Source organism: Oncorhynchus clarkii, chromosome 5, assembly GCF_045791955.1.
Source record: "Oncorhynchus clarkii lewisi isolate Uvic-CL-2024 chromosome 5, UVic_Ocla_1.0, whole genome shotgun sequence".
Taxonomy (NCBI): domain Eukaryota; kingdom Metazoa; phylum Chordata; class Actinopteri; order Salmoniformes; family Salmonidae; genus Oncorhynchus; species Oncorhynchus clarkii.
The window spans coordinates 5,935,473-5,948,646 of NC_092151.1; the positions used below are offsets into that span (position 1 = coordinate 5,935,473).

Genomic DNA, 13,174 nt, shown 5'->3' on the forward strand with positions numbered 1-13,174 from the left:
GTGCAGAAAAAGTTTCTTTGGTTTTGATTTGTCAATAAATAGAAAAAAGTCTCAAGTGTCCATTTCTGGTCCGTCAAGCCTTCGGCTCACTTTATATATCACGAAAAACCTGTGTTCTACTGGACAAGGGGCTGCTTACCGGACTTTATGCTTTGGTTGTTTCATCGATGGCTGATAGAAGGATAGACGAGTTTGACATGATTGAACTCTAAAGATCTTATGTGTGGGGTTGACTAGAAAAGTAGGAGGTTGTATATATTTACAGAATGTGTAATATAATGAATGATTGCTACTGTGTTAAGTGGACAATAATCATTGGTGTATCATACAGGTGGAGTATCAGCACAGCAGTTAAGAAGCAGACTCTTGGGCCTGCGTCCCAAATTGCACCCTATTCCCTACATAGTGCACTAAAAGTAATACACTATATAGGGTATAGGGTGCCATTTGGGGCACAGACACACTCTTCCCGGTTTGTTTCTTGGTCTGTTTCTTTCTTAGCCTGGCGCCCAGGGTGTTGCCTCTACAAGACTAGTAGAGTCCAGTGGAGACTAGTGGAGACTAGTAGAGTTTAGTGGAGACTAGTGAAGACTAGTAGAGTCCAGTGGAGACTAGTGGAGACTAGTAGAGTCCAGTAGAGACTAGTAGAGTCCAGTGGAGACTAGTGGAGACTAGTAAAGTCCAGTGGAGACTAGTGGAGACTAGTGGAGACTAGTATAGTTTAGTGGAGACTAGTGAAGACTAGTAGAGTCCAGTGGAGACTAGTGGAGACTAGTAGAGTCCAGTAGAGACTAGTAGAGTCCAGTAGAGACTAGTAGAGTCCAGTAGAGACTAGTAGAGTCCAGTGGAGACTAGTGGAGACTAGTAAAGTCCAGTGGAGACTAGTGGAGACTAGTAGAGGTTAGTGGAGACTAGTGGAGACTAGTGGAGACTAGTAGAGGCTAGTAGAGGTTAGTGGAGACTAGTGGATGTTAGTGAAGACTAGTGGAGACTAGTGGAGACTAGTGGAGATTAGTGGAGATTAGTGGAGGTTAGTGGAGACTAGCGGAGGCTAGTAGAGGCTAGTAGAGGTTAGTGGAGACTAGTGGATGTTAGTGGAGACTAGTGGAGGTTAGTGGAGACTAGTGGAGATTAGTGGAGACTAGTGGAGGTTAGTGGAGACTAGTGGAGACTAGTAGAGGCTAGTAGAGGCTAGTAGAGGTTAGTGGAGACTAGTGGATGTTAGTGAAGACTAGTGGAGACTAGTGGAGGTTAGAGCAGTTGATTGATATTGTCATTAAAATAGAATTGATGGTTACTATGTTGAGATAAACCATGTTATGCCAGGGTAGAATAATAACTTTAGTCTTACCAGAAAGCTTCTATAATACAAAGTTAGGAAACAGGGGAAATGGCTCCTCAGGGTTGTGGCCTACTGTCCTACTTAGTGTTTATTTGGACATGTGTGGTCTGTTGTGATTATACTATAGAGAGTATAGTACTATACTGTGTGTGTGCAAGAGTGGGTCGTATAGTAGTAGTTGTAGTAGTTGTTGTTGTAGTATTAGTAGTTGTTGTTGTAGTATTAATAGTAGTTGTAGTATTAGTAGTATTAGTAGTTGTTGTTGTAGTATTAGTAGTCATTGTAGTATTAGTAGTAGTTGTAGTAGTTGTAGTATTAGTAGTATAGTAGTAGTTGTAGTATTAGTAGTATTAGTAGTATTAGTAGTAGTAGTCAGTGTTCTTCAGCCGCTGTTTAGAAATGGCATCCTGAGTTTTCTAATATGTGAAGAACATTCTACATTGAGCTGCAGCTCCAGTTCTATTGCAAATAAAATGTGCTTCAAGATTGTGCTCACATACGTCACAGACCACTACATATGTTGAGGGAGAGCTACAGTGTAAAGAGTCAATGGTGTGTGTGTGTGTGTGTGTGTGTGTGTGTGTGTGTGTGTGTGTGTGTGTGTGTCGGTCGTGTGTGTGTTGGTCATGTGTTGTGCTTGCATACTTGCCAGTAGCTGGCTGTGGAAATGTCTCTAAGTCCTAAACCTTCCTCTCCCCTCAGAAGATTCTCTGATGATGTTGATGACGTCTCAGCCATCCTCTCTAACATCATGCCTCTCTCTACTTGCTGTCTATTGGTCTGTTCTCAAGTTATGAAATCACACTAGGGCTACTTTCTCAAAATTATCAGGTTTTCCCAGAAATCATGGATAGAGGGTTTCGGATTTCCTGTTTAATTCTGGGTTTTCTGGGGGGGGAAAAACCTCCAGGGAAATAGCAGGCTAACTAGAGGTAGACCACATCTATACAGGATTTCTCTGCCCTCTGTTCTCAGTTCCTGGGGAAAGGATTGCACAACTAAATTGTAAAGCTGGCTAAACAAATTATTATTCCATTGACATGGGTAAGTCAGTCTTTTCTGCTTTTGGCATTTTGTTTACCTTGACTTGTGTCAACAACATTCATCCAAAACATATCAGAACTTGTCTCCATCATTGGAGATAATACTAGGTATTTGGAGGCAATTATTATGATTCTTTTCTTAATATAAGTATTCTATATGACGATCTCAAAGAAGTCCTTTACCGGGAGATGGCTAGGACATTCTGTCTTTGGTGGGTTAGCTAACCCTGTGGTTTCAATCCAATATTACATATAGATAATTTACATAATATATATGTTAGCATATTATACTTGGTCTTTGGTTTTTATGGGCTAATGTTTTGAGTGAGATAAAAAAAAAAAAACTAGAATAGGGCAGATTAACTGTGTTTCATTATAATAAAGCTATAGATAGACATTAGTCAGGAATAGCCTTGGACTGGTGGTATCATTCAGGCAGTGTGCAAGGAGGGTGGGGGGGGGGGGGATTACTCTATATTACTCTATAGTGCTTCATCGATGTTTTATAAATGGATCTGATTTATTTTTTGCTAAATCAGCCAGTAAACAACCCCTTTCCTTTTTTTAACCTCAAAAATCAAATGTAAAACGTTTTGGTTTTCCCAGCGGTGCCCCCTCCCCCCCTCAGCCCCTCACCCCACCCATCAACCCCAACCCTCACCTAACCGTCCCCGAACCCATCCATCACACTTTGGTACAAGAGCTGGAGGCTGTGGAGGCTCCTCCCGGACTCCCCTCGTCCATCCATTTGTCCAGGCTGCGCCTGCGGGCGTTCATGAAGAAGTTGCTGACGGTGGTGAGTTCCAGTCCCAGCTGCTGAGAGATGGTCATCTGCATCTCTTTGGACGGACGCTTGTTCTCCTTGAAGATGGCCAGCAGGGTGCGACGTTGCAGGTCAGTAAAAACCAGCCGGGATTTCTTTGGTGTATTGTTCCTTTCCTTGCTTGGGTCTTGTTCTTTTCTTTTGCACGCTTTAGGAGGGAAGGGAGGGAAGGGAAGACAAAACACAGGGTAGGGTGTGAGGAAGAAGAAGAAGAAGAGGAAGAAGAGATAGAATATATTAGTAGTCATATGTAGGAATGATCCTACAGAGAGAGAGAGATGAAGATGTGATCTTGGGTGAGGTAGAACAGACATGTCTTAGGTAAGTCTCAATAAACTTATAACAATCGTATAAACTTATAACAGACCCTATATGACTAGTGTGTGTGTGCGTGTGTGTGCGTGTGTGTGCGTGTGTGTGTGTGTGTGTGTGTGTGTGTGTGTGTGTGTGTGTGTGTGTGCGTGTGTTAACGTTTTCTGCATGTTTATATAATTTGCTTCATGCAAGTCAAGCATTTCTACAGTTCATTCGAAAAGTATTCAGGCCCTTTGACTTTTTCCACAATTTGTTACATTACAGCCTTATGCATTTCTGTTCATATCAATCTACACACAATACCCCATGATGACATCACAATACCCCATGATGACATCACAATACCCCATGATGACATCACAATACCCCATAATGACATCACAATACCCCATAATGACATCACAATACCCCATAATGACAGAGAGAAAACTGTTTTTTAGAATTTTTGCAAATATATTTAAAAAACAGAAACACCTTATTTAGATAAGTATTCAGACCTTTTGCTATGAGACTCGAAATTGAGCTCAGGTGCATCCTGTTTCCATTGATCATCCTTGAGATGTTTCAACAACTTGATTGGAGTCCACCTGTGCTAAATTCAATTGATTGGACATGATTTGGAAAGCCATACACCTGTCTATATAAGGTCCCACAATTGACAGTGCATGTCAGAGGAAAAACCAAGCCATGAGGTCGAAGGAATTATCCGTAGAGCTCTGAGACAGGATTGTGTTGAGGCACAGATCTAGGGAAGGGTAACAAAATATGTCTGCAGCATTGTAGGTCTCCAAGAACACAGTGGCCTCCATCATTCTTAAATGGAAGAAGTTTGGGAGCACCAAGAGTCTTCCTAGAGCTGTCCGCCCGGTCCAAACTGAGCAATCGGGGAAGAAGGGCCTTGGTCAGGGATGTGACCAAGAACCGATGGTCACTCTGACAGAGCTCCAGAGTTCCTCTGTGGAGACTGGAGAACCTTCCAGAAGGACAACCACCTCTGCAGCACTCCACCAATCAGGCCTTTATGGTAGAGTGGCCAGATGGAAGCCACTCCTCAGTAAAAGGCACATGACAGCCCGCTTGGAATTTGCCAAAAGGCACCTAAAGGACTTTCAGACCATGAGAAACAAGAACTCTTTGTCCTGAATGCCAAGCGTCCTGTCTGGAGAAAACCTGGCACCATCTCTACGGTGAAGCATGGTGGTTGCAGCATCATGCTGTGGGGAAGTTTTTCAGCGACAGGGACTGGGAGACTAGTCAGGATCGAGGGAAAGATCTACAGAGCAAAGTACAGAGAGATCCTTGATTAAAACCTGCTTCAGTGCACTCAGGACCTCAGACTGGGGTGAAGGTTCACCTTCCAACAGGACAACAACCCTAAGCACACAGCCATGACAACGCAGGAGTGGCTTCAGGACAAGTCTATGAATGTCCTTGAGTGGCCCAGCCAGAGCCCAGACTTGAATCTGATCGAACATCTCTGGAGAGACCTCAAAATAGCTGTGCAGTGACGCTCCCCATCCAACCTGACAGAGCATGAGAGGATCTGCAGAGAAGAATGGGAGAAACTCCCCAAATACAGGTGTGCCAAGCTTGTAGCGTCATACCCAAGAAGACTGGAGGCAGTAATCGCTGCCAAAGGTGCTTCAACAAAGTACCTAGTAAAGGGCCTGAATACTTATGTAAATGTTTTTTATTTGCTTTGTCATTATGGGGTGTTGTGGGGAAAAAAAACGATTTAATCCATTTTAGAATAAGGTTGTAACGTAATAAAATGTGGGAAAATTCAAGGGGTCTGAATACTTTCTGAATGAACTGTATGTGCTATAAAGAGCAACATGATTATTGACGTAAAACCTGCAGAGTCAAAATAAATCGTAGATTTCTATCATTATTAAATCTGAAGTCAAAATCCCCTTTAAATGTAGTACACACCAACAACAACATATTTTACCTCATTCTACCATGTGTCCAGACAATTTCAGAGCAACCATTTGTTTGGGTTGCAAGATGTATTGTGGAAAAGCCACTCACACTACCCATACAGTAGTCTTCAGTCAGCAGGCTACAACCCAACACTACCCCTACAGTAGTCTTCAGTCAGCAGGCTACAACCCAACACTACCCATACAGTAGTCTTCAGTCTGTGGGTTTACAACCCAACACTACCCATACAGTAGTCTTCAGTCTGTGAGCTACAACCCAACACTACCCATACAGTAGTCTTCAGTCTGTGAGCTACAACCCAACACTACCCATACAGTAGTCTTCAGTCAGCAGGCTACAACCCAACACTACCCATACAGTAGTCTTCAGTCAGCAGGCTACAACCCAACACTACCCATACAGTAGTCTTCAGTCAGCAGGCTACAACCCAACACTACCCATACAGTAGTCTTCAGTCAGCAGGCTACAACCCAACACTACCCATACAGTAGTCTTCAGTCTGTGGGCTACAACCCAACACTACCCATACAGTAGTCTTCAGTCTGTGAGCTACAACCCAACACTACCCATACAGTAGTCTTCAGTCAGCAGGCTACAACCCAACACTACCCATACAGTAGTCTTCAGTCAGCAGGCTACAACCCAACACTACCCATACAGTAGTCTTCAGTCAGCAGGCTACAACCCAACACTACCCATACAGTAGTCTTCAGTCTGTGAGGCTACAACCCAACACTACCCATACAGTAGTCTTCAGTCTGTGAGCTACAACCCAACACTACCCATACAGTAGTCTTCAGTCAGCAGGCTACAACCCAACACTACCCATACAGTAGTCTTCAGTCAGCAGGCTACAACCCAACACTACCCATACAGTAGTCTTCAGTCAGCAGGCTACAACCCAACACTACCCATACAGTAGTCTTCAGTCAGCAGGCTACAACCCAACACTACCCATACAGTAGTCTTCAGTCTGTGGGCTACAACCCAACACTACCCATACAGTAGTCTTCAGTCTGTGAGCTACAACCCAACACTACCCATACAGTAGTCTTCAGTCAGCAGGCTACAACCCAACACTACCCATACAGTAGTCTTCAGTCAGCAGGCTACAACCCAACACTACCCATACAGTAGTCTTCAGTCAGCAGGCTACAACCCAACACTACCCAGACAGTAGTCTTCAGTCTGTGGGCTACAACCCAACACTACCCATACAGTAGTCTTCAGTCTGTGGGTACAGTAGTCTTCAGTCTGTGGGCTACAACCCAACACTACCCATACAGTAGTCTTCAGTCAGCAGGCTACAACCCAACACTACCCATACAGTAGTCTTCAGTCTGCGGGCTACAACCCAACACTACCCATACAGTAGTCTTCAGTCAGCAGGCTACAACCCAACACTACCCATACAGTAGTCTTCAGTCAGCAGGCTACAACCCAACACTACCCATACAGCAGTCTTCAGTCAGCAGGCTACAACCCAACACTACCCATACAGTAGTCTTCAGTCAGCAGGCTACAACCCAACACTACCCATACAGCAGTCTTCAGTCAGCAGGCTACAACCCAACACTACCCATACAGTAGTCTTCAGTCAGCAGGCTACAACCCAACACTACCCATACAGTAGTCTTCAGTCAGCAGGCTACAACCCAACACTACCCATACAGTAGTCTTCAGTCAGCAGGCTACAACCCAACACTACCCATACAGTAGTCTTCAGTCAGCAGGCTACAACCCAACACTACCCATACAGTAGTCTTCAGTCAGCAGGCTACAACCCAACACTACCCATACAGTAGTCTTCAGTATGTGGGCTACAACCCAACACTACCCATACAGTAGTCTTCAGTCTGTGGGCTACAACCCAACACTACCCCTACAGTAGTCTTCAGTCAGCAGGCTACAACCCAACACTACCCATACAGTAGTCTTCAGTCAGCAGGCTACAACCCAACACTACCCATACAGTAGTCTTCAGTCAGCAGGCTACAACCCAACACTACCCATACAGTAGTCTTCAGTCAGCAGGCTACAACCCAACACTACCCATACAGTAGTCTTCAGTATGTGGGCTACAACCCAACACTACCCATACAGTAGTCTTCAGTCTGTGGGCTACAATCCAACACTACCCCTACAGTAGTCTTCAGTCAGCAGGCTACAACCCAACACTACCCATACAGTAGTCTTCAGTCTGTGGGCTACAACCCAACACTACCCATACAGTAGTCTTCAGTCTGTGGGCTACAACCCAACACTACCCATACAGTAGTCTTCAGTCTGTGGGCTACAACCCAACACTACCCCTACAGTAGTCTTCAGTCAGCAGGCTACAACCCAACACTACCCATACAGTAGTCTTCAGTCTGCAGGCTACAACCCAACACTACCCATACAGTAGTCTTCAGTCTGTGGGCTACAAACCAACACTACCCATACAGTAGTCTTCAGTCAGCAGGCTACAACCCAACACTACCCATACAGTAGTCTTCAGTCAGCAGGCTACAACCCAACACTACCCATACAGTAGTCTTCAGTATGTGGGCTACAACCCAACACTACCCATACAGTAGTCTTCAGTCTGTTGGCTACAACCCAACACTACCCATACAGTAGTCTTCAGTCTGTGAGCTACAACCCAACACTACCCATACAGTAGTCTTCAGTCTGTGGGCTACAACCCAACACTACCCATACAGTAGTCTTCAGTCAGCAGGCTACAACCCAACACTACCCATGCAGTAGTCTTCAGTCTGTGGGCTACAACCCAACACTACCCATACAGTAGTCTTCAGTCTGTGGGCTACAACCCAACACTACCCATACAGCAGTCTTCAGTCTGTGGGCTACAACCCAACACTACCCATACAGTAGTCTTCAGTCTGTGGGCTACAACCCAACACTACCCATACAGTAGTCTTCAGTCTGTGGGTTTATAACCCAATACTACCCATACAGTAGTCTTCAGTCTGTGGGTTTACAACCCAACACTACCCATACAGTAGTCTTCAGTCTGTGGGCTACAACCCAACACTACCCATACAGTAGTCTTCAGTCTGTGGGCTACAACCCAACACTACCCATACAGTAGTCTTCAGTCAGCAGGCTACAACCCAACACTACCCATACAGTAGTCTTCAGTCTGTGAGCTACAACCCAAAACTACCCATACAGTAGTCTTCAGTCAGCAGGCTACAACCCAACACTACCCATACAGTAGTCTTCAGTATGTGGGCTACAACCCAACACTACCCATACAGCTACAACCCAGCAGGCTACAACCCAACACTACCCCTACAGTAGTCTTCAGTCAGCAGGCTAACACTACCCATACAGTAGTCTTCAGTCTGTGGGCTACAACCCAACACTACCCCTACAGTAGTCTTCAGTCAGCAGGCTACAACCCAACACTACCCATACAGTAGTCTTCAGTCTGTGGGTTTACAACCCAACACTACCCCTACAGTAGTCTTCAGTCAGCAGGCTACAACCCAACACTACCCATACAGTAGTCTTCAGTCTGTGGGCTAGGAATGCGGTTGAAGATAAAGGATAAAGAAATAGCTTCTCTTTGTTGACAGAGGAAGTATGTCATCAAATGTCAACATTCCGTTGCAAGATGGTTGCCATGCCTCCCACACAAAAGTACACACACAGACTAGCAAACAAGCCGACGGACTGACACAAGAAAAAACACACGTAGCATTACTCATAATGTGCCGTGATCAAAAGACAATGAAATATACTGCCTGAAATCACAACCCTTCATATGGAATAAATCATTTAAATGTAGTATTTTCTGTTTTTTATTAATATACCGGCTGACATGAATGAATCATATCTTTTATCCGTCCTTTTAGCCCTTCAATCAATCCTTGGTTTTCCAAAGATCCTTGTATCCTTGGCATCTGCATCCACTGTATATGACCATTATTATGCATATTATTTTCTATATAACCATTATTCTGTATATAACCATCACTGTATCCCTGTCACTGTATCCCTGCCACTGTATCCCTGTATCTGTATCCCTGTAACTGTATCCTTGGCACTGTATCCCTGTCACTATATCCCTGCAACTGTATCCCTGTATCTGTATCCCTGTCACTGTATCCCTGCCACTGTATCCCTGTATCTGTATCCCTGGCACTGTATCCCTGTCACTATATCCCTGCAACTGTATCCCTGTCACTGTATCCCTGTATCTGTATCCCTGTATCTGTATCCCTGTCACTGTATCCTTGGCACCGTATCCCTGTCAATGTATCCCTGCCACTGTATCCCTGCCACTGTATCCCTGTATCTGTATCCTTGGCACTATATCCCTGTCACTGTATCCCTGCCACTGTATCCCTGCCACTGTATCCCTGTATCTGTATCCCTGGCACTGTATCCCTGTCACTGTATCCCTGCCACTGTATCCCTGAATCTGTATCCCTGTTACTGTATCCATGTATCTGTATCCCTGTCACTGTATCCCTGCCACTGTATCCCTGTTACTGTATCCCTGTCACTGTATCCCTGGCACTGTATCCTTGTCACTGTATCCCTGTCACTGTATCCCCGGCACTGTATCCCTGGTACTGTATCCCTGGCACTGCTGTATCCCTGGCACTGTATCCCTGGTATCACTGTATCCCTGTATCTGTATCCCTGTATCTGTATCCCTGTATGTATCTGTATCCCTGTATCTGTATCCCTGTCACTGTATCCCTGTATATGTATCACTGTATCTGTATCCCTGTATCTGTATCCCTGTATATGTATCCCTGTATCTGTATCCCTGTCACTGTATCCCTGTCACTGTATCCCTGGCACTGTATCCCTGGCACTGTATCCCTGTATCTGTATCCCTGTATCTGTATCCCTGTCACTGTATCCCTGTTACTGTATCCCTGTCACTGTATCCCTCTATCTGTATCCCTGTATCTGTATCCCTGTCACTGTATCCCTGTATCTGTATCCCTGTCACTGTATCCCTGTATATGTATCCCTGTATCTGTATCCCTGTCACTGTATCCCTGTATCTGTATCCCTGTATCTGTATCCCTGTATCTGTATCCCTGTATATGTATCCCTGTATCTGTATCCCTGTCACTGTATCCCTGTATCTGTATCCCTGTATCTGTATCCCTGTATCTGTATCCCTGTATATGTATCCCTGTATCTGTATCCCTGTATATGTATCCCTGTATCTGTATCCCTGGCACTGTATCCCTGTCACTCATCACCGCCGGCCTGGGTTGATTTGATTACCTCCCTGAATTAAGTATGCACAATTGAGACCGAGAGAGATCAATATGAATCAGGTTTAGAACTCAATTGAGTACAAAACTATTTTGCAATAAACACAAGGTCTATCCAGGCATCTCCTATCCTCTGATCCTTATCGCCAACACATAGGGAGACTGCCCAAGATCCTTATAGAATAGAAACAGGATCATTTTTCTACCTCTTTCTCTCTTGTTAAATTCTCACATTTTTTTGAAGAATGAACACAAGTTAATTAACAGCCTAAAAAACAAGACATTGACAACATGGCATTGCTATAATATACTATCCACCAGCCTCTTCGCTTCCGTGACACGATCATGTAGACTACATTCATATCTGCGAATGTTAATATTTCTGAGTCTTTCTTTAGTAGAAAACTCGTCAGGTAACATCGGCCCATTCAGAATGCTGTGGGCTCTGTCCATGGTGCTGAGAAAAAAGGCATCCATTGAGCACCTATTGGATTCAGACTTCTTTCTGTACTGTAGGTTCTTAATGTGCAACACATCTTAGTTCTGAGTTAACCTCGTGTGACTAAAGATGAAGAAACGACAGCATGACATCAGTTAACCTAGAAAGGATAGCGTATTACACCTTTCATAGAAAAACGCATTTGTATGTTGATTCTTTATGACAGACACAACCGGGCTCTCTCTGTCACCACCGAGCTCTCTCTCTCTGTCACCACCGAGCTCCCTCTCTCTGTCACCACCGAGCTATCTCTCTCTGTCACCACTGAGCTCTCTCTCTCTGTCACCACCGAGCTCTCACTCTCTGTCACCACCGAGCTCTCTCTCTCTCACCACCGAGCTCTCTCTCTCTCTGTCACCACCGAGCTCTCTCTCTCTCACCACCGAGCTCTCTCTCTCTCTCACCACCGAGCTCTCTCTCTCTGTCACCACCGAGCTCTCTCTCTCTGTCACCACCGAGCTCTCTCTCTCTGTCGCCACCGAGCTCTCTCTCTCTGTCGCCACTGAGCTCTCTCTCTCTGTCACCACCGAGCTCTCTCTCTCTCACCACCGAGCTCTCTCTCTCTGTCACCACCGAGCTCTCTCTCTCTGTCACCACCGAGCTCTCTCTCTCTGTCGCCACCGAGCTCTCTCTCTGTCACCACCGAGCTCTCTCTCTCTCACCACCGAGCTCTCTCTCTCTGTCACCACCGAGCTCTCTCTCTCTCACCACCGAGCTCTCTCTCTGTCACCAACGAGCTCTCTCTCTCTGTCACCACCGAGCTCTCCCATCACTCTTGCTGTGAAATGTGAAACAAACAAAAGAAAACAGAACTTACAAGATTCTACCAGAAGGTGGCAGTATTCACTGACAATATGCTCTCAGAGTGACACCACTGATATGCTTGTAATGGCAATAGTGAGTGTCTTCTTGCTAACTGGGTCTTTTACCTAAAGGGCTTCATTAAAACAGATTCAAAAACAACGCCCCATTCCATCTGGATATGATAGATTATTTCACAATCATTAGACAGCGTTCATGTTTCACAATAACACAACAGTAGGTAGCCTAGGCCAGTTATTAGGGGGAAAAAAGGCAATAATAATGATCATGTTCAGACAATATATATTATCAGGATATAGAAACTGACATATTTAACAGTGCATAAAAATTAAGCTTGTTGCAGTGTTAAGCGTGTTGCAGTGTTAAGCTTGTTACAGTGTTAAGCTTGTTACAGTGTTAAGCTTGTCACAGCGTTAAGCTTGTTACAGTGTTAAGCGTGTTGCAGTGTTAAGCTTGTTACAGTGTTAAGCTTGTTACAGTGCTAAGCTTGTTACAGTGTTAAGCTTGTTACAGTGTTAAGCTTGTCACAGTGTTAAGCTTGTTTCAGTGTTAAGCTTGTCACAGTGTTAAGCTTGTTTCAGTGTTAAGCTTGTTGCAGTATTAAGCTTGTTGCAGTGTTAAGCTTGTTGCAGTGTTAAGCTTGTCACAGTGTTAAGCTTGTTTCAGTGTTAAGCTTGTTGCAGTGTTAAGCTTGTTGCACTGTTAAGCTTGTTGCAGTGTTAAGCTTGTTACAGTGTTAAGCTTGTTACAGTGTTAAGCTTGTCACAGTGTTAAGCTTGTTTCAGTGTTAAGCTTGTTGCAGTGTTAAGCTTGTCGCAGTGTTAAGCTTGTCACAGTGTTAAGCTTGTTGCAGTGTTAAGCTTGTTACAGTGTTAAGCTTGTTACAGTGTTAAGCTTGTTGCAGTGTTAAGCTTGTTGCAGTGTTAAGCTTGTTGCAGTGTTAAGCTTGTTGCAGTGTTAAGCTTGTCACAGTGTTAAGCTTGTTGCAGTGTTAAGCTTGTTGCAGTGTTAAGCTTGTTGCAGTGTTAAGCTTGTTACAGTGTTAAGCTTGTTACAGTGTTAAGCTTGTCACAGCGTTAAGCTTGTTACAGTGTTAAGCGTGTTGCAGTGTTAAGCTTGTTACAGTGTTAAGCT

General features: G+C 44.5%; 1 protein-coding gene across 3 annotated transcripts in view; it reads right to left on the minus strand.

Annotated features, from left to right (window-relative positions):
- Positions 1 to 1,842: 1,842 nt before the first annotated feature.
- LOC139408270 (one cut domain family member 2-like) overlaps positions 1,843 to 13,174 on the minus strand; it is a 35,723-nt gene continuing 24,391 nt past the window's right edge. The window contains exon 2 of one of the 3 annotated variants that reach the window (XM_071151967.1): positions 1,843 to 3,356. In XM_071151967.1, the coding sequence (XP_071008068.1) occupies positions 3,070 to 3,356 (287 nt within the window). In that variant the 3' untranslated portion in view covers positions 1,843 to 3,069. The remainder of the gene's footprint in view (positions 3,357 to 13,174) is intronic. The other 2 variants (XM_071151966.1, XM_071151968.1) reach the window with 2 other exon arrangements.